This window comes from Syngnathoides biaculeatus, chromosome 11 (assembly GCF_019802595.1).
Source record: "Syngnathoides biaculeatus isolate LvHL_M chromosome 11, ASM1980259v1, whole genome shotgun sequence".
Lineage (NCBI taxonomy): Eukaryota > Metazoa > Chordata > Actinopteri > Syngnathiformes > Syngnathidae > Syngnathoides > Syngnathoides biaculeatus.
The window spans coordinates 29,937,313-29,958,510 of NC_084650.1; the positions used below are offsets into that span (position 1 = coordinate 29,937,313).

General features: G+C 39.7%; 1 protein-coding gene across 2 annotated transcripts; it reads right to left on the minus strand.

Moving 5' to 3' along the window:
* Window positions 1-667: 667 nt before the first annotated feature.
* Window positions 668-20,107, minus strand: slc30a9 (solute carrier family 30 member 9). 2 transcript variants are annotated; one of them, XM_061835532.1, is made up of 18 exons: window positions 19,976-20,107; window positions 19,487-19,596; window positions 19,101-19,280; window positions 17,974-18,021; window positions 17,567-17,666; window positions 17,315-17,407; window positions 17,151-17,233; window positions 16,321-16,379; window positions 14,958-15,025; window positions 13,262-13,420; window positions 13,040-13,175; window positions 12,918-12,957; window positions 10,557-10,628; window positions 7,936-8,043; window positions 6,772-6,937; window positions 5,867-5,996; window positions 5,595-5,708; window positions 668-799 (listed from the first exon to the last, which is right to left on the minus strand). In XM_061835532.1, exons 2-18 carry the CDS (start codon window positions 19,572-19,574, stop codon window positions 683-685), a joined length of 1,761 nt encoding a protein of 586 aa, XP_061691516.1. In that variant the 5' UTR covers window positions 19,575-19,596; window positions 19,976-20,107; the 3' UTR covers window positions 668-682. The 2 variants fall into 2 exon arrangements, with proteins under 2 accessions (XP_061691516.1, XP_061691517.1); XM_061835533.1 differs by lacking the exon at window positions 668-799 and adding an exon at window positions 3,254-4,736.
* Between the last annotated feature and the right edge of the window lie 1,091 nt (window positions 20,108-21,198).

A 21,198-nucleotide genomic window follows, 5' to 3' on the forward strand; every position in this document is an offset into this window, starting at 1 on the left:
ACGTCAAATAACAACATAATCATCCAGAAACTCCCACATATTATAAAAAGTCCCCCCCTTGGCTGTGAATAGTACAGAGATGACATCAAAGTGCTTTGAGGCTAAAACGCATTAGTGCAAATAAGTGTACACGATACGGGGAAAAGGACAGCACGAGTGTACGTGTTCCTTGTCATTCAACAAAAAAGAACATAAAAACATTTTATGTGTGCAACCATTTTCGTGTGATTGGTTGTCTCAAGTTGTTTTGACATTTGACAGTGTGAATGCTTGTCTCAGGCATCACCTATTAAATGTTTTTTAGGTTTTTTTTTTAAATACACAACCGTATTTGTGTCAACCGTCGTCACTCGGCAATTTACAGAATAGGAAAATAAATAAGCATAATTTTAGGATGAACAGCATTTGTGTCCATGCTCATTTCTCAGCATTGATAGAACAGGAAAATATATGATTAACTGAAATGGTTTTAAAACACAAAATGCTAGCTAGCAAAATGACCATTTCTCAAAAAATGTCCAACACACACGCTGGTCCAACCAATTTAAAAAAATTTTTTTTACATTAAACGCTTTCATGTTAATGCTCATCTCAGCATTCACTGAGTCAGGAAAAAAGTAAGGTTTTTCCAAGCATAACAGTATTTATTTAAATGCTTAACAGTTTTCATAAATACAATTAGTTACAAGAAATCATTATGACGATCACTTGTCTCACAGCAGTCACCTCTAAATAATTTTATATTTGTTGGAATGGCTGCTTCCTTCCATTCACCAGATAGGATTTTTTGTTCTTCTCTCTAGAATAAAATGAGAAAAATGGGAAAATATTTTGAACCACAATGACTTTTTTGGCATTCACCCTAAAACTGTCATTTTTCAGGCAATATTTGTTTCTCAGCATTCATTCCAAACAATTTTTTTTCCCCAATGGTTCTCTCTCAGCGTTCAAAGCAAAGAAAAAAAAGTTTTTGTTGTCTGTGAAAGGTGGCGAAAGGTTCCTATGAGGTCACTGATCAGGTCAATGGTGACGTCAGGGCCAAGACAAGTGAGAGGACTCCAACTTGTGTGCTTGGACGGCAAATTTTGCTTCAAAAGTCACCCCGATGGAACTTAAAAAAAAAAAAAAGGTAATTTACATGTAGTGCAGGTCTGAGCTGTTTTCATTGAAGCACATATTTAAAACACCATCAATGAAAAATGGGGTGTTTGGAAGCTGCGATTAATCAGTTTAAAAAAAAATGTCAACCGATTGACAGGATACATAACAATAATGAATCAATCAATGAGCTGGCGAGAACGTTCAACGACTTCGAGTCTCAGCAGCAAAGAAGCTTCTGCGAGGTTTCAGCCTCACTTCTATAATAAGTGGGCCATATTCCAGTCGTCAGCCTTAAGATTTGGAGCAGAAAAATACACCAGCAACGCCCGGTGCCCACGCAGAGGACCTCGTCGTTGTTTGTTCCCCTTGCAAAAGAAAGAAAGGAAAAAAGAAACAAAAAACAACAATAACAAAAAAAAAAAAAAAAAAACAATCAGGGATGATGTCACCGATCGATGCCCGTGTCTCTATGCTGTCATAGCCCTGTACAATGCTGCTTGAACCTGAGCACACAAGGCAGCACCGTAAAGAGGCTAAAAGCGGAGAGCAGGTGAGGATGACGACGTCCGCCATTGACACTCTCCTGTTGTTGTTGTCCTCTCTTAAGAGACTGGGGTTGACGGGGAGGGACACACACATTCCTTGGATGGTGATGGAGGATGGAGGATGGAGGGGGTGGTGCAATGGGATGGATGGATGGATGGAGGTGGGGGTGTACCTAGCCTGAGACCCCCATCAGAGGATCCAACGATCGTCAATTATGTCAAAATGGAGTCAAGCATGGCGCATTTACGCACGAGTTCTGGTGTCGTCCAGTCGATCCCGCGACGGAACTGCTCGCGAGGTCCACCAACCGTGGCCAGTGCCATGTTTTGAGGAAAGTGGCTCGAATCCGCAGACGGCTTGGAAATGATTTAATGACGTCAACGACCACTTCCTCCTGCCACGCGAGTCCTAGTCCCCCAAAGTACAAAAGCGCCATCTGGAGCCTTTAAATGGGAGCCCACGTCCATGCAGTACACATTTTTGGGATTAAAAAAATATATATATATATATATATATATATATATATATATATATGTGTGTGTGTGTGCAACATTTTACAGTGACGTCACATATACTGACAAATTTATACAACCCCCCCCACAACAACGCATTTCCTGTCTTTTGCGTTTGTTCTTGGGTTAATATGCACATTTTAGACCAAAGCACCCATATCCTTTCTCAGAGACCTGGAAAACCATTCCCATGGTGTTAACTTACATTAAAAAAAAATGTTTGAACAAATGATGGTGGGATCATTAAGGATCTGGATGTTGCACCCAAGGATAAACCAGTCTTGTGCTACTCCACAATTGTGTACCTTCTATCTTACACACAAAAGCAGCGTATTTCAACTGTGCATAGTCCAAATACATCCACAGGTCTCCAATTAATTCAAATATTGTTAAAACCCATCAGATGCTTCCAAATAAATTTCTTCTATTTTCAAAATAATTGCTCCCACAATTGGTTTCTTCACACGTAGGTGCTTACCTTTTACTGATTCAGTCTTTCTAGCCTTCTGCAGGTCTACAATTTTGTTTGTGCTCTCCTTTGACAGGTCTTTGATCCTGGCCATTGCTGAGTTTGGACCGATGACTGTTTAAGCTTGTGGACAGGTGTCTTTTATACTAGTTCTGAGCTCAAACAGGGTTCATGAATACAGGTAACAAGTGGAAGACAGAGGAGTCTCTTCAAAAAGTTCCTTGAGAGCCATAAATCTTGTGTGTTTGTAGGTGACCAAATGGTTATTCTCTGCCATAATTTGCTCAAATTCTTTTAAAAACCATAATGACATTTTCTGGATTTTTTTTTCCCTTGTCATTTTGTCTCATCTTTTTAAGTGGGTGAACTTGCACAATTGGTGCCTGACTAAACACTTTTTTTTTTGCCCCTCTATCTAAACATTTGATGTCAACTGTGCTAAAATGTCTCGCACAAACCCAACGACGGAAGTTTGGTTCCCATGCTGTCCCTTTTGGAGCGACTACCCTGCCACCAGCCAGTCTTGCAATCTTGACTATCTAAAAAAATTAAACACTCACCAATGACCGAAACTGTATCCAGTACATAGTATAAGTTGTGTAGTAAACTTAAGTCAGCCTCTTCATTGAAACCAAGGCAGAATTTTTATTTTTAAAATCTGAAAACATTCTAAAAGATTAAATGCAAATCTGCTATATTTTAAAATTAAATACAACTGAACTGTACACAAAATGTTTTGTACTGACTTAAGTCTTAATAAACTAAGATCATTTAATTCAGTTTTTCTTCACTTATCACTAGAGAGAGCACATGTACCACACTTTTGAGGGTCACGTTTTGATCATTTGGCTCAAATGAAATGTCTCATATATACTACTGTTAAAAAAAAACACGTAAGAATATGCTTATTGTGATTGGCTGGTGACTTGTCCAAGGTGAATTCCATCTCTCACCCCAAAGTCAGTTTGGATAAGCTCCGCCACACCAGCAACCCTCATAAGGAGGACAAGCACAACCTCAAATAGATGATGGATGGATGCTTATCACTGTGGATGCAGTTTCGAGTGGTACTGAAAAGGACAATATATTTGGAACAGCTCGCAGTATGATACGGTGCGACTTTTACATCACCGCAAAAAAACAACCACAATAATAAAACATGCTGTTAAATTACTGTCTGTGTCTGACAAATTAATCCCTGTATATACATTATCTTGATGATAGTGAACGACAGATCAAAAAGTGTCAAGCTAAAAGCATCCACACCACCAAGAGAAATCAAAATAATTTAATAAATTATTTTTGATAATTTGCTCCAACTCCTGCATCAGTACGGTATGCATCCACCCCCCCTAACATACACACTCACGAGTCACATATTACACTATGTACTGTTCTCACTAACTCACATGAAATGAACTTGGCCCCCCGGATAAGATGGTCTTCAAAATAAAAGCGTAGCAGTGCACTGAGTGGAAAAAGGGCAAATGAATTTTTGTACATAATTTGGCCAACGAGGCAGATTTGTGCCTTTCAGAGCAGAAATCAAATAAAATTTTACTTCTTACCTTGTTGGGATTGAAAATACCAAGACTGGTTCTTAAACTAGAATTCAGTCTTCATAATACACATTATGAAGTCTTGTGGTTCCATAAATGGAAGTTTTGCAGGTCATTCTATTCAAAGTTCACTATGTAAGCCTAAACACTTTTGCATATAGATGATTTGTAATAAATCATATTAATCTTCACCAGTTATGTCAAATAGTACTTCTGTTAAGCATAAAAATTGGTTGGGTCTATCAGGTAGTTTGATCGGTAACATGATTTCATGTTGTGGAGTCATCGAGGAGAAGTCAGAAGTTTGTCATACGAGCTGATTTTGTTGCAACTATTCCATCCCATTTGTTAACTTGTCACCACGATGTTGAAGGTTTGTTGCATGGGAACCTACGAGGAGGTGGAGTTTTTAGATACGAATGCAACGTGAACAGCAGATGCAAGCTTGGCTGTCCTTTTGCCTCTTCTTCATCTTGCAGGTTCCTCCACGTCACGTCAGTGTTATTATAAGATCTCCAGATCTACATGGCGGACCTCTGGGTTCCGTTGCTGTGGAGGTAGCGAGCGATATCATCATTTGGAAAAGGTACACAGTGGTACCTTGACTTATGACCAAGCTCATTAACTCAATTTAAATGTCATGTCATCAAGTCACTCTAGTCCACCCACCCAAAACACCACCAATTTTGGTTACATAGATTTCCTCAACAAATGGATCATTGCATTGGGTACAAATATAAGAAAATATAACAAAAGAGTATGGAAAGAAACAAACAATGGTTTTACAATCTGTAGTCCGGTATATGCACAACCTACTTCCGTATTTGGGAAAATGGGACGAAGTACCTCCTTCAAATTCGGGTAAATAGCGAAGGGAGGTGTGACAAAGCAACCGTAAGGTCGATCTATGTGTTTGATTTTTCCACGATATATCACCACGCAACCACCAAAGATGATCATCGTTGACGTTTAAGCCTCGTTTGTTTAGATATATCATATTATATTTGTATAAAAGAACATAGATGCATTTAACTTTTGTCCGAAGACAATAGGCATAATGAAATTACAGTTTTGGCAAGTTCAGGTTCAAACAAGTAACTAAACCATCATGCGGGTTTCACATAACGCTCTGCATATAGTGGATTGCAGCCAATACCGTAGTATTTGTGTGTTGGACATGTGCCTTTAAGGGGGCGTGGCCTAGTGACTGAAGTAAGATTCTATTTTGGCTGAAAGTGCATCAGCGAATATGGTTTTCCTTGCGCATGGGTAAGGGCATTACGGTATCACCCCCCCCCCACTTAACTTGAGCAATGGCAAATCCAAGCTCACTTGCACCTCAAAGCAAATACATTGCAATCAACAAACAGCTGATAACACCTACAACTTTTTAAAAGTTGAACTAACCTTGAGTTCTTTCTCCAGGCGGTCCACCTCAGCACCCAAGGTGTCGATGATGTTCTCACCATGTTTCAGCATGAAGTTCTCCAGATCTTCTGGCGTTTTCACCTGCTGAATGTCCTGCCATGACACCCACACCCACACCACACACCACACACACACACACCACACACACCACACACACACACACACACACACACACACACACACACACACACACACACCACCTTTGAGTGCACCCAACGTGCCAAAAACTTTGGGACAAGCGTTTGGCTTACATTGAGGATTTGGTCGATGTCTTGCTTTTCCAGATAAGAGCGTGTCACCACTCGGCCATCGAAGTCGACTTCCGCCTTGAAGCGCACTTTGCTCAATCCCATGTCGGTGGCCTTCACGTCATGGATGGCTCTGATTATGACAGAAAAAGGGTGAAGCAAAGGTGATGCTACTCTACAGTAACCCTTCGGCAGTCCCCAACAATTTTTGCACTACAGACCAAAGTCACATCAAGCAACATCTTCACAAACAGTTCATAAAACAAAGACAATTGATTAAACATACACCGGACCATTATTTTGAATACAGTGGGAGCCCTGCAACGATTTTCGGACAATGGGAGACGCTGACAGCTGTCGAGTTTTACTGACTATAGGTCCAGTCTATTCTGTAATTTGCCATTATTCACGGTCACTAGCAGAATATTCCGCTTCACAAAGATCAGACATGAGAATTGGACGCAAGGGATTCTGGAGTTTTTCTTTTGACAGTTTAAAGGCTTAATTGCCATATTTGTAAGTCTGTCACCATATTTATAAACTCGTCTTTTAAGCAGGGCTGGTGATTATGCCTCTTCAATGCAATTTCTTTTTCTTGGAAGTTGTCAGCTCTTCTGTTTCATTATTTAGTGTTTGACCCTTTTCCAAGAAGCTCTGGGTCTGCTTTTTTTCCTAACTCATATATTTTTTTTTACTTATATTAAATTTTTTGAGTATCACATGACCGAGGCAAAGGTGGATGCACGTGACTTTTTGTCAAATCAAATTTCAGACTCTGATAATCAATAAAACATTATTTGTTCACTCCGACCTTGCACCAAATGTCCCAAGGACGGGTTGTTGGGGACCGCCGCTCTCCATATTTCACCACAAAATTAAACATTTTGTCTTGTGAACCAGCTGCTGACCTCACAGCTGGGTCATTCTCTAAGAACTCTGTGAGCTTCTGCACGCGCTCGGCCTGTATAGAACGTCCCAGCAGCGCCTCCGTGTTGGTGTAGATGAGGAAGGCCGAGACGGTGCCGAGTAGCGTTCCCACTCCCAGCGAGCCCAGACTGTCGTAGTACGGATTACCTGGTAACAGGACACATGAATCGAGTCAGAAAAGAAATTAGAGGTTCCAGAATATACAAGTACATCTCAATAACTTTAGCAAAAATGAGTCCCTGAATCCCGCCAAAATAAAATACTGATCTGCACCTTCAAGCCCATCAACAACTTTGCCCCGCCATATCTTGCTAACCTCCTTCAAGTTTCCATACCCTACTGCTCGCTTTCAGATGTTCGTCCTACATCCACCTTACAAAACATATCCAAAATCCCTCACAACATGATGCCTCCACCCCCATTTTCAAACCTTTTGGAACCTTTCCAATTTTCAATCATCTTTCTTGCACTGTACAGTTTTGTGTATTTATTTTTCTGTATGTTTGAAATTTTTGCTTCCCCCTTTGTTCCTCAATGAGTTCAATCATGTATAACACTAATTAAATCAAAGTTGGGATGTTGTTCTCTGGCTTTCTGACACTCAAACCACAGGACACATCTCCCAAAATTAAGATTTAACCATCAAAATTTAAACAAATCTCCCTGTCCCTAAGTGGGTTTTCTTCAGGCAGTATGGTTTCCTCCCACACCCCAAAAACATGCATTGATTGGAGACTCTAAATTGCTCGTAGATGTGAATGTGAGTGCAAATGGTTGTTTGTTTCTATGTTCCTTCGGTTGGCTGGCAACCATTTCTGGGTGTAGCCTGCCTCCTGCTCGAATTTAGCTGGGATAGGCTCCAGCACTGCTGCTCCCCTTGTGAGGTTAAGCGGCTGAGAAAATGGATGGATGGATGGATGGATAAAGGCTTGAAATATTTTTCAGTGTGTGTGAACTAGCAAAATACACATTTTACTTTTACTTTGCTTTGATTTTTTGGTACGTTTCAATTTTTACATTGAGTGACCAAACTAAATAAAACTTTTAAACCGTTTCGAGACGTACCTCTATGTGCACCATTAATTTAACAGCTTCTGAGGTCCATTAGGTTGATAGGGAGTACATCAAAGCTACTTGTCGTTTACCTGTCAGCGAGGTGAGTCCCATGCAGCTTGCAGCCATAATGACCCCGAGCACAGCGGCGGTATCCTCAAGTAGTACCACGTTGGTGCTTGGGTCTCGACTCTGCATTACTGTGCACAAAATACACCTTCAGTTTAATTCATTTATTGTGCCCAAATATTTGAATACAAAAGTGAGTTTATTTTTAACCTTTTCGCTCGTCTTTTGACATAGAGCTATAAATATCTGAAAATAAAATAATCTAATGAAAATAAAATAAATTGTTGGTGGCATGGGAGAGACAAGATGGTTGAGACAGGCAACATGTAATGCAAGGATCAGACTACAAGACAAATTTGCTCTTTCACCATTGCACTATGTCAGACTACTGCAAAAAAATCTTGTATTCTGATACCACTGTATGTTTTTTTTTTTTTTTTTTACAATCATTGGGCTCTATCTTGGCGGCACGGTGGCGCAGCTGGAAAGCGTTGGGCTCACAGTTCTGAGGACCTGGGTTCAATCCCAGCCCGCCTGTGTGGGTTTTCTCCGGTCACTCTGGTTTCCTCCCACATCTCAAAAACATCCAACATTAATTGGACACTCTAAACTGCACCTAGGTGTGATTGTGAGCGCGGCTGTTTGTCTTGTTAGGATAGGCTCCAGCACTCCTGCAACCCTTGAGGATAAGCGGCTAAGAAAATGGATGGATGATGGATGGGCTCTATCTTCTCAACTTAAATGTGACCGGATACACTCATTACCTCGGGGATGACAACATGAGTGGATCGTGCCGACTGTATTATTAGAAGAAAATATGGGAGAAAAAAACATGTCACCAGTGGTCAGCACAGGAGAAGAATTTCGTGTCAGGATTGCTTGAGGTATGTTCAAGTACTTTTAGTGCGATACAGCAAGCAAAACACAAAACGTTACGTAGCCTAGCAAGCTAGTGCTAGCACTTCTCTGAAAACATGCTGCCATTCTGTTGACTTGTACTCTTAAGTTTCAGTGTGGATGAAGTCATTTAATTGAATTACAAGAAGTTAACCCATTATTTCTGTCAGGTTGTAGAGTTGGTTTGACCTGACTGATTCGAATACATGATCTGACCAGAGCAGTGATTTCTGACCTTTTTGGAGGTAAGGCACATATACTTTATAATTGAAAAATCTCACAGCACACAACAAATGAAAATGACACAAGTAGTAGATTTAATTTCATCAATTGCTGTATGTACTTATTGCCATCTAATAGACGACCATTAACTTATGTTTGTACCTATACGTCACTGGTATAAATAGATGAAAAAGATACATTATTCATTGTAAATGTAATTATTTTGAGGGATTAAGTACACAAGTGTATATATAGTCAATGAAAACAAGTCATTTAAATAGATTCATTGCTCCATCTTAAGATCGGATCGGTGATTTTTTATTTATTTATTTATTTTAAACTCGCTCATCGGTGATCAGCCCCAAAAATCCTGATTGTGTAAAGCTGAGCTAGCGATTATCACGTCAGTCACCCGCCGCATTACACACACTGGCTTGGATCATGGGCACGACATATTTGCATCTCTAAACCACTGAATATTCTGAATTTGGATGATGTTAGTACTGTTGGTTAATGATTAGATCCTGATAAACCAATCATGATCAAGACTTGTCACTTTCAAGGTACGCAGTAGCTGCAGAGGCAGTGACATATTGAAGAGACAAAATGGCTACATGGAGCCCAATAGGTAAATCTATAAGTGGTACTTTAAATGTTAAATAATTCTGAAAATACATCTATCCATCCATTTTCTAAGCCGCTTATCCTCACAAGGGTCGGGAGAGTGCCAGAGCCTATTCGAGTTCATTTAGGGTGAAAGGCGGACTACATCCTGAACTGCTCGCCACTTAGTATATCACAATTAATGTGTCACTTCCGGGAAACGCAATGCAGCACAGAACTCATCTGTTTGTCAGCATAAAAATAAATGTGTACCTTTTTCATAGGTTAAGTATGATGTCACCGTTAATTGATTCATGAGTACAAGTTCTATTTATTTATATGTTTAGAATCTGCTAGGATCGGCTCCAGCACACCTGCGATCCTCGTGAGGATAAGATGGATCTAAAATTGACGAATGAATGTTCTCGTTGTGCATGACTGCACCAAAAGAGCATTAACAGTTTATCTAGAAGGCCGCAGCTCGGATTCCCACCAGAAAAAAAAAAGGTCACAGCGGAGTATTCCAGTTCTCAAAACCGCCTCGGTCATTTAGCTGCAGAACACACTTTAAAATCCTGGTATTTGTCTATAAATCCCAAAATGGATTAGGTCCTGAATACATGAAAATCAATGCTATTTTAAAATAAACCCAGTAGGGTTCTGAAGTCTACAAACTCAGGTCAGTTTATGGAGCCAAGACAAAGCAAACATGGTGTGGCAGCATTTAGCTGGTTTATATCTTTATCTTTGATTTGAAATATATTTTGCTAAGAGTTTTAAATGCTTTTAATCATGCCACGCACATTTACTTATCCAGAATATGAAATAGGCAGTAGAAATACAGCTGTCCACCTCATTGACCATCAACAGTTGAATACCGTACATCTACAGAAGTATGATACTGTACTTGACTTGTACATACCATATTCATAAAAGGAAAGTCCATGGTTTTGGGCGCTTCTCTTTATCTCATTGATCGCTACCAGTAGTGTGGCTGTAGAAGAAAAAAAAAACAGTACAAATTGCAGTACAGTACAGTGAAACCCTGCATATTTCCATTTCAATATTTGCAAATTTGCTTGTTTTCAAACCTTTTTTGGAACCCTAACCTGTTATTTGATCAGTTTATTTGGTATTTTTGTGCTGAGTCCAGAGCAATAAAAGGGACCATCTCAATGATGATGTTTTTTCGTCCACATTTGAGATGTCCTGTTTTGTTGTGGTCTTTGAATGCATCTGGTGCAGTTGTTTTTGCTCCTATGTTGATGCAACTACTCATACTCTGTGTAAACTAGCTGTTGTTTTGCCTGAATTCTCTGAAATGTATTTTTGTGCATAAATGCCGAAAGGTAAGTGATCACTTAATGTTTGTGTGCTAAGGCACATATTTGTTTGCAAAAATGTGTTGTCAGATCAAATTGTGTGAGAGTATTATTAGTATGCGGGTGCACACAATTTATTGGCCTCGTGCAAGTCTTTTATGTTGAATACTTTTTGAATAGCTACAATACAGTCAATTATGTAACATTGCTTCATGAAGCATGCTAGATTTTTATTTTTATTATTATTTTCTGTAAATATGGGGTGCTGGGTGTGTTTGAGGCCCCGTAGCTCAGTGGTTAGAGCATTGGTTTGATAAACTAGGGGTTGTGGGTTCATATCCCACTGGGGCCTCCACTCCCTGAGAAGGGTTGCGTCAGGAAGGGCATCCGGCGTAAAAATTGTGCCAAACATATGTGTGTTCATCTGACATGACACGCTGTGGCGACCCCGAAAGGGACAAGCCGAAAGAAACTTACTTACTATGGGGTGCTGTGTGTACATTAATTAGGGAAAAAATGAACTTAAATGATTTTCACAAATGGCTGCAATATAACAAAGTAAAAAATTTAAGGGTGTCTAAATACTTTCCGTACCCACTGCATACCTCAGCTATGGGAGATGATCAGGGGGAAAAAAAATCCAGATAAAAAAGTTTTTTAAAAAGGTATAAGCAAATTATGGTGCAAAATAAGTATTTGATCCATAACAACAGCTCATCTTAAAACTATATTATACACACTTTATTGGCAATGACAGAAGGGGTACCGTGTTACTGATTGTATTCATTGTTATTTGGGTCCCAGCTCTTTGCAGGTCATTCAATTGTTCCTCCATGTGGTTCCAGGGGGTTTTGCTTACTATTTGTGTGATCATTTAGACCCCATGGTGAGAGATCTTGCATGGAACCCCAGAGCGAGGGAGATGATCTGTGGTCTTGTATGTCTTCTATTTTCTAGTAATTGCTCCCACAATTGATTTCTTTCTTACCTACTCCAGATTCAGTCTTCACAGCTTCGTGCAGGTCTACAATTACAATACAAATATGCGCATTTCATCTGAGATGACACGCTGTGGCAACCCTTAATGAGACAAGCTGAGAGAAACTTACTATTTTGAAAGTTCTTTGGTTTTGGCCATTGTGGAGTATGGAGTGTGACTGAGGTTGTGGACAAGTGTCTTTCGTACTGATTATGAGTTCAAACCTGTGCCATTAATACAGGTAATAAGTAGAGGACAGAGGAACTTCTTAGAAAAAATTGTTACAGGTCTGCAAGAGACAGAAATCTTGTTTGAAGTTGACCAAATACTTATTTTCCACCATATTTAGCTAATAATACTTGAAAAATCAGACAAGTGATTTTATAATTTTTTATTTCCTCATTTTGTGTCTCATAGGTGAGGAAATGGCAGGCCTAGCTCATCTTTTTAAGCGAGAGAATGTTCACTATTGATGGTTGATGAAATACTTTTTTTTGCCTCACTATATGTTGTGTATTTGACAACTCTCTGCACCATTTGTACAATCATCACGGTACCAGCTCATTGCACTTAGGCACATTAAACTGATCGAAATTATTTGACAACTACATCATTTGCACAATATCGTATCAGAGTCAGAACGCTAGTGCTGGACTTTGATTGCTCATTTACTCTCCACACTTGTCTTTTATGTGTCCTAAATGTATTATTAGTCAGAGGCTTTCTGTTGTCAAACTAGTGAGACTCCAACTACTTGGCAAAAAAGCTGATTCTCATAGCAGTCATTTTACAATCCTCTGACTTCTAAGTGCTTTGTCATCATTTTGTGACATCTTTCAGAAATGACTATCCCCTTTATATGTATGTATTTATTTATTAAGCTCATTAATTTGTACATTTCCACCACTCACAGCAGCGCTAGATCCCTATCGCTTGTTAAAAGTAGGGGTTTAAACATTTATATCTACATTACTGGGCGTACCTCCTTCAGACACCAGAGAACCGGCCAAAATGCAGTATGCCTGCCACAGACGAAAAAAAATACAGACCTTAATTTTCTTTCTTGACTAACTTGTACGAGAAGGAGTCTGAATTGACACTAACCCATAATAGAGACTCAATAGGTTCTGGGTGCAACAGTCCTATGATCCCATGGTACCAGGAGAGCCCAGCGCCCATCATGAAAATGCCCACGCCGCTGATAAGGGACGCAATGTAGCGCATGTTGGAGAAGCCGTACCTGGAGTAGCCATCACATCCACAATCTTTCAGTTTGGTGCTCTGTAACCACTTATAACGACAAAGACAAACAAAACTAAGGCTTACGGGTGCCCAGCATCAGGGTTCCGTACAGACTGGCTGATGCCCAGAGCCAGTAAGGCTTGATTGCAGGTGTCGGCTAGAGAGTGGATGGCCTCTGAGAACATGCTTGCTGAACCAGTGTAGACCCACGCCAACAGCTTGAAAAAGAAGTTCAGCCCATTTCTGCACTCAAAGGAAGTAGGTGAAAAATAAAAAAGGAAGGGTGAATGTCATGTTCACTGCTAGCCATGAAAATGATGATCTGATTTACAATATCTGTCATGTTGTTTTCAAAGAGTACTTTCTACAATTTAGGTTTATTTTATGTTTTATTGTATAATGATTAACCTCTCGTTACATTTGCTTTACGATTAGAAACATTCTAAAGTTACTTCAAACACTGCCTGCAGAAGCCTGTGATGTGAATAAGTTTAACTTACTTTAAATTATGTCTCTGGAAAAAACTAAAAGAATGGTGTGCAAAAGATTGACAGAGCTGAGGCAGAAATGAAATGCTAATGAATTAGTTGCAATGTAATGGATGGAATTGGTCAAAGATCATGGAAGGAGGAGATTACAATGAAAAACACTTCATAATTTTGGTATTTTATTGTGAGAATGCAGAAATGTGGGAAAACGTAATTTTTTAAATGTGAAGCACAGTACCCTGAATGTCCTGAATTTTGTGCATGTTTGAAAGTTTGAATGGTGTGAATACATGGAAGCACACATCGATGCACTTAAGTTTAAATTTTAATCAATTGAGCAAAGTGAATGTTTTAGGACGAAGAAAAAATTGGAAGAATAAACATAATTATAGTATGGAATAACGTACTATATGCTCTTCACGCTTCAAAAAATTAAACCAACTTGGAAGTCAACCCCAGGTGCCATTCGATTGGCCCCCAACTACATTCACAATAATAACCACTTCCATCCATCCATCCATTTTCTTAGTTGCTTATCCAAACAAGGGTCGTTGGGAATAGTGGAGCCTAACCCAGCTGTCAACGGGCCAGAGGCACAGTACACCCTGAACTGGTCACCAGGCAATCATAGGGCACATTGAGACAAACAGCCACACTTTCAATCACACCTAGGGGAAATTTAGAGTGTCAATTAATGTTGCATATTTTTGGGATGTGGGAGGAAACTGCAGTGCCCGGAAAAAAACCCACGTAGGCACGGGGAGAACATGCAAACTCCACACAGTTGGGGCCAGGATCGAACCCGGGACCTCAGAACTGGGAGGCCAACGCTTAAATAGCTGCGCCACGGCATATTCACTTCAATATGTTAATTAATACTGCTCTAAAAAGTAAATGAATATTATGTGGATGTTTTATTGGCTCCTTTAAGACAGATGTAGAGAATGTTGTGGATAGTCAGGCATAGTTACATTATGTGCTTAATCTTAATCTACAGATGTGTGAATGGTCAGTGAGGTTTTTTTTTGCATGCTTTCATTGAAAAAAAACTTCATGCGTTCATGTGACATGCACGAGTCGAGTAACGCAATCATCTTAATTAAGTACAGCACAGGACCTCATGTGGATGATCAACTCAAGCGCTTCAAACAAATATGACACACTAATGGATGTATTGATGCAACACACAGTCTTGAAAAAGAAAAATTATGCAAGCACCTAGTTTTCCTCTACCACATACAATTAAACCACAAAATACTGAAAACTATTAACAATTGCTGAACTTTACTTACATGCAAATGGCGACCATAACCACTTTGCCTGGGCCTTGTAGGAATGTTGTCCTTTTACCTGATCGAGGCTTTGGGAGAAGATTATAGGAATTAATCATGATGTTAATGAGATAATTTAACACTGAACTAGACACACAAAACATACTACAGTTATTTTTAACAAATTGTCCCTCTTTCAGTAATCAAAACATTACATTCTCCAGCTTAGCATCTTGCCCGCCATCTCCCGGTGGATCTACAACTTTCTGATGGGCAGGACACAGCAGGTGAGGCTGGGGGACACTGCCTCATCCACGTGCACTATCAGAACCGGGGCACCCCAAGGTTGTGTCCTCTCCCCTGACAAGCTCAAAGGACCTGAAGTGGGAGACGAACATCACCTCTATCCTCAAAAAAGCCCAGCAAAGGATATACTTATTGCAGCTTCTGAGGAAGCACGGCCTGTCAAAAGAATTGGTGACACAGTTCTACACAGCGGTTATCCAATCAGTACTGTGTATCTCCATCACAGTCTGGTTTGGGGCCGCCATAAAAAAAGGACAAATTCAGACTGCAACGGACAATCAAAACCGCTGAACAGATTGTCGGCACCAAGCCACCCACTATGAAGGACTTGCGGGCAATACGAACTAGGTCCAGAGCGTGCAGGATCCTTTCGGATCCTCCACATCCTTGCCACCAGCTCTTCCAGCTCCTTCCATCGGGAAAACACTACAGACCAATGAAAGTCAAAACTAGCAGGGATTCGAACATTTTTTCCCCTCTGGCAATTAAGTCATTAAATTCTTGATCAGTGATCCTACTATTTTCTGCCTTGTGCCATTGTTAGGACACTCACTCACATCCTGCTGATCCAATCAGTATTAGTAATATATTTTGTAGACTATCGCACGATTCGTCACTTTAAACTGTTCCCTTTGTAAAATTCTCACTGGACTGGTCTAAAACGGAAACCGCGAACACGTAAAGGCACTCTGTACAAGCTTAACACAATGTGGGATGTTAACACACTTATCTCTTACCTGAAATGAAAAAGATTTTACATCTTGCACGACTCTTATAAGGAATAGCTCCTATCAACAGAAATCGCGCTTGTTCTTTGTTCTTGTTACTTTGTTGTTCTTTGTTCTGACTATTCCACCAGGGCAGCACCGACCAGAGAAAAATTCCTTGTGTTTTTACACACTTGGCCAATAAAACTGATTCTGATTACAAACATCTTTCTTTGTGATGCAGTGTCAACATCACTCTCTATCAACACTTTTTGTTTGAATTTTTCTTTACATCACTTCCAGTGGATCTCATTAGATTTTGAAAGTGAACTTAATTTTAAGTGTTTGGTGATGATGAATGCAGTTGTTACCTTTGTGTTTCCCCAGAAGTCTTTGTATTCCTTCAACAACTGCTGACTACGAAAAATATCTGGAGGTTAAGAAAATGAGAGGGACAATCATTTTAGAAAGTTAATTTGAAATTAATAAGTATATATATTTTTTTATTTCACTGGAGCATTAATCCAGTGAAAAAAATGAAAGTCCATGGTCTCTTTAAATTTCATACCCTGGTCTCAGGAAAAGTTCCAGGGATAAAATTATTGGTACCCTTCTGTTAAATAATAAAAAAGACGTTTATATTTGTATGTAAGTACACAAACACGTACATACACACACACATTATTTGAACCCAGAAGCTTACATACACACAAAAACACACATTTAATTTTTTTCTCTCACTGTCTGAAGTCAAATCAAACTAAACCTCTCCTTTTTCAGGTCGGTCAGGGTCACCAATATTATTTAATTTTGTTAAATGCTCCAATAAAGAGAAAGAGAGGTTTGTATTTATAGTACTTTCATTTTTTTGTTCCTGTGAGAACTTGAAAATTATGTAATGTAATTATTTATAAATGTTCTCTCTCTTTTAAAAAAAAATGATTCACTCAAAATGTACAGACTAAAAACACTTTCTATATTCCAGGAAAGTAGGTAATCACAGTAGCCATAATGAGAATACAAATCTAGCAGTTAGTGTGGAAGACTAAAAACACACGCAAAAAAGATGTAACTCAATTGGGGAATATAATGATGGAAGTTTGAGGGAACAACATGCAAATTTATCAGAGAGAGCTTTTACAGAATTATAATGTATGTATAACATAAGTACTCTGAAATATATAGACAAGTAAAATCCTACTTTCTTGGTACTCTCTCTCCACTTCCTTCCGGAGATTTCTCTCCCTGGCCAGAGCTTCTTGGCTTCCCCACACATCCAGAGCTCTAAAAAGCATAGACAAATGAATCAAAGCAACAACATTTTTTCTATTGATAAAAACGTCACAGATTGGGATGACTTCTGACTTCGCCTCGACGTCCGAGCGCAGGAACACAGTGAACGCCTCGGTGTCATCGTGGGGGCTCCGTCTTCGGATCTTGCGAAGGTGCTCCAGGTCACTGTATAAAGTATGTAATAACACACAAGAAATTTCTCTCCAGCACTTGGTTCTAGAAACATTCCTGTGAAATAATTCTGCTTCTTGGTATTAGTGATTGAAGCAGCGTGGTCACTCATTCACCCCAAAGGAATGTGAGCTGTGGAACACAAAGCGTTACCTCGGTTTGAGACAGAATTCATTCATGGCTCGGACGGCCGTGATGAAGTTATTCTGCGTGTACTTGGCGCCATATTCACGCTTCTTCAGAACGGCCCGGACTGAATGCAGGAAGAGAAATGTGACTTCATGTTTACACAAAGTTTGTTTGAAAACTACAAAAATGGATTTTGTGGAGGGCTAAGGATAGGCAAGGATATGAATACAAGAAAATACGTAAAATCTGACATGTGCAAGAGGTGGCTATTTATTGATGTACAACACATTATGAGACAATTTATTAAATTCTATTACACACAGCATATAAACAGTTTGAAAAAGTCTTCACAGTCTGAAATAATTTTTTTTTGTTTTACAAAAATGAAGTGGAGAAATGGAGAATCATAGCAAGAGTAGGTATCCCCTTACCTTTCACTTGAATGGTCTCTGCTTTAGTGAGCCCCTTAAGCACAGACACTAAGAGAGCAGGAAAAAAAATAAATAAATACAAAACAGAGGTGACCATGCAGTGTGTAGTTCAGAAAAAAAAAATATTACAAAGGAATAGGGAAAAACAAGAACGTTACAAAATCAATTAATGCGATTTTGTACCAAGCACCAGCTATCAAAGTTTTTAACAACATTGCACTTGTATATTTCAGCCATCTTGTTGATGAACTCGGTACTGTTAAAAAAAAAAAAAAAAAAAACTAAAAATGCCTGTTGCTCAGGTAAAAGCACACTGTGGATTGTGGTTTACTGAAAAGATATCGGACAAGGGGACTCAGTGAAATTACTACTCAAATATGGAATGCAGAAGACAATAGTGATTCTAAATGAACCAGGAAGTATTTTCATGGACCAGGAGGAGTGTATATGTAAATGTTGCAATGACAATGTAATTTCTCTCATGGGGGATGAACAAAGCACGTATCCATCCAAGTTGGGGCGGGACAGGTATGGTATCAGTCACTCACATTTGACGAGTGCGACCATGCTCCCAAATCTGCAGAGTTGAGCACGAAAAATCACACGCATAAAATTTGCTCCGAGTAGAAAAAATAGATATTGAAAGACGTCGCTTATTTTGTGTAGTCTTGACATTATTTTACGTGTTTATTTCTTAAGCGTTGCTAAAGGGGAAATCCACCGGTTTACATTAACAATGTTTCCAATACGTCATGTAATATGTACTCTATTTTGACAATGTGATGTTAAATCCTCTCTCATTTAATAGTGTTTTGAGAAGATTTTTATCGACAATTACAAATTTTCAGGGGCGCTGCCATTTTCGCAAGTCACATGACCTACGTGCGCGGATGTGACATGTACCGTGCTGCAACAAAGGCTCGATTACATGGGACACTATTTATGCCCAGTGCTGATTTCTCTGATTTATCCTTATCTGATGAAGAAATAGCAGTATCGGTTGATCGGGAAGATGGAGGAATACTTCCATACAAAGCCATGAGCGGCACAGCCCTATTAATCCCTCCCTATTAATTTTGAGCTGGTACTAAAAAGTTTGAAAAAAAAAATGATGAAAAGCGTGTCACCTGTTGGTGTAATGCTAGGTGTTGCAGTGGGTTTTTCAGAGGCATCAGACGGAGATCTTGGAGGTCCATCTTTGCTGTTTCCAATGGTGGAATAGAAGTGGATCTTGGACGCTCCCAACGAGGCAAGCTGACAGTCCAGAGGTCTGAACCACGAACTAAATGTGCTCCCATTTTTCCACCCTGCCAAACGTAAACATGAAAGACCAACTCGATCAAAGCTCCAAGTTAACACGACGGGTTCTTCAAATTTTGAGAGTGAGAGAGAGAGAGAGAGAGAGAAAGAGAGAGAAAGAGAGAGAGAGAGAGAGAGAGAGAGAGAGAGAGAGAGAGAGAGAGAGAGAGAGAGAGAGAGAGAGAGAAAGAGAGAGAGAGAACAGAGATCTCACCGAGGCATGGCTGGGGGAGCCTAAATCTGTGGCTCCAGGACGCCCTGCAGAAAACTTGCCACGGTCTGTGGGCCAGGGTGGGGAGCATCCTGGCTCGTGACGCGGACCAACTGACAAATATCACAAATCCCAGTGAGATCTGCTAGCTAGCAGCAGCCTCCGCATGCATAAACTCATTCAAACGGATTAACTCCCGAGTCCTCAGCGCTCCAGGCATGACACCTTCGAAAAACGGAGCAAAACGGAGAGCACACAAACGACGTTTCTATCGATACTTTATTTGGACATTGTAGTTTCCAAAAAGGTCAACAAATGCCTTGACCGGTTAGGCTAACGCTCCTAAAGCCGAATGCCTCCCATAATTGAAAGTAAGCTAAACACAAGCTAGCGCCTTTGAGTAGCGGATGGACAAACGACGTTTAGCTACTTTCTCGAATCACAAACACCAACGTGGTTAAACTAGCGAACCCACTCGGACAGAAGTCGTACCGTTCTACGGCGAGGTTTGTTCGGCATAGTCTGTGCCCATTTGGACAAACAAGCAAGTGCTACAAACACGACGGTCACGTGATCCGCGACACTCAGTGACGCCACGTTCATATCGTCTGTTGGGCGTGGTTTCGACATAAACTCTTTGCATCCCAAGGTCGTTCCGACCGGAAAACGCTATAAAGAATGCAACTTAAACGAAGGAGACAATCTGGAGTCCCTTTCCTATCCATATTTTTGTTTTCATTTATGTATTCGATAAATTCTATACTATTTCTGTGTACTGTGTTTATATTCAGTTAAGTTTTGTATTTTATAAACGCAATATATTGAAGTACACGACCATTTATACTAGCTAACTTTGCGTCACCTGAAGTTTATCGACAGAGATACAGTACGAAGATAATCTAGCACATTGCATCAGGCTACGTAACCGACGTGCATATCTAGCGGCCATGTTGCAAAGGTCGATGTTCCTATCAAAGACAATGTACACAAATGGAAATTAAGTCATAATTTGCTCATTTCGTAACAGATTTGAACGAGGCGTATTTTTTTAGCTAATACAAACGCGTGTAATATCAATATATAACAGATGTAAATACTACTACTACTAATAATAATAACGTCGCTGCTAGTTCCCTTGCATTAATTCTACGGCATAAGACGTATCCCTATGCAGCATGTACCAGCGTCCTTGTTCTTTTGAGTCTCTTGCCGTCAACATACAGAATACGCGGGCGATTTTGACCCGCCTCGCTCAAGATCGGGGCGTGTCGTATCTACACAGTTACCTTTGTTTAATAACGTACAGTATTTGGTATTACTGCATTATTTTTTTAACTCATGTTTCTCTGCATATTACAGATACATATAGGTTCTAAACTGAAACGTAATTATTTTCAAATAAAAAGAACAACATAGTAGAAAGTAATCTGCTTACACACCATGATAGTGCGTTATTTAAATGAGTGTTACATATTTATACCTTTGCAAATGTGATGCTTAAAGTCATTGTACACACGCACACGCACGCACACACGCCCACACACATTATTTGGTGTTTTCAAGGAAAACAGATAAGAAACCGTTATATAATTCAATTCGTCAAACTCAGCCATTAACAGCACTTTTTCTGAGCTATTTTATTATTATTGTTTTTCTGTATAGAGTGTTTTCGACTGACTTCGCACACCATCCAGTTTAGAACACGTTCGCCATTT

What these genes read in the sequence shown, in the direction of transcription:
- slc30a9 (XM_061835532.1), bottom strand. Translation starts at nt 19,574, where the DNA reads ATGCTCCCCACCCTGGCCCACAGACCGTGGCAAGTTTTCTGCAGGGCG. An exon ending in GCTCCCCCAGCCATGCCTCG is followed by an intron (nt 19,281 to 19,486) that starts GTGAGATCTCTG and finishes TACGTTTGGCAG; the next exon opens with GGTGGAAAAATGGGAGCACA. An exon ending in GTTATGGTCGCCATTTGCAT is followed by an intron (nt 13,421 to 14,957) that starts GTAAGTAAAGTT and finishes CTTTGAGTGCAG; the next exon opens with AAATGGGCTGAACTTCTTTT.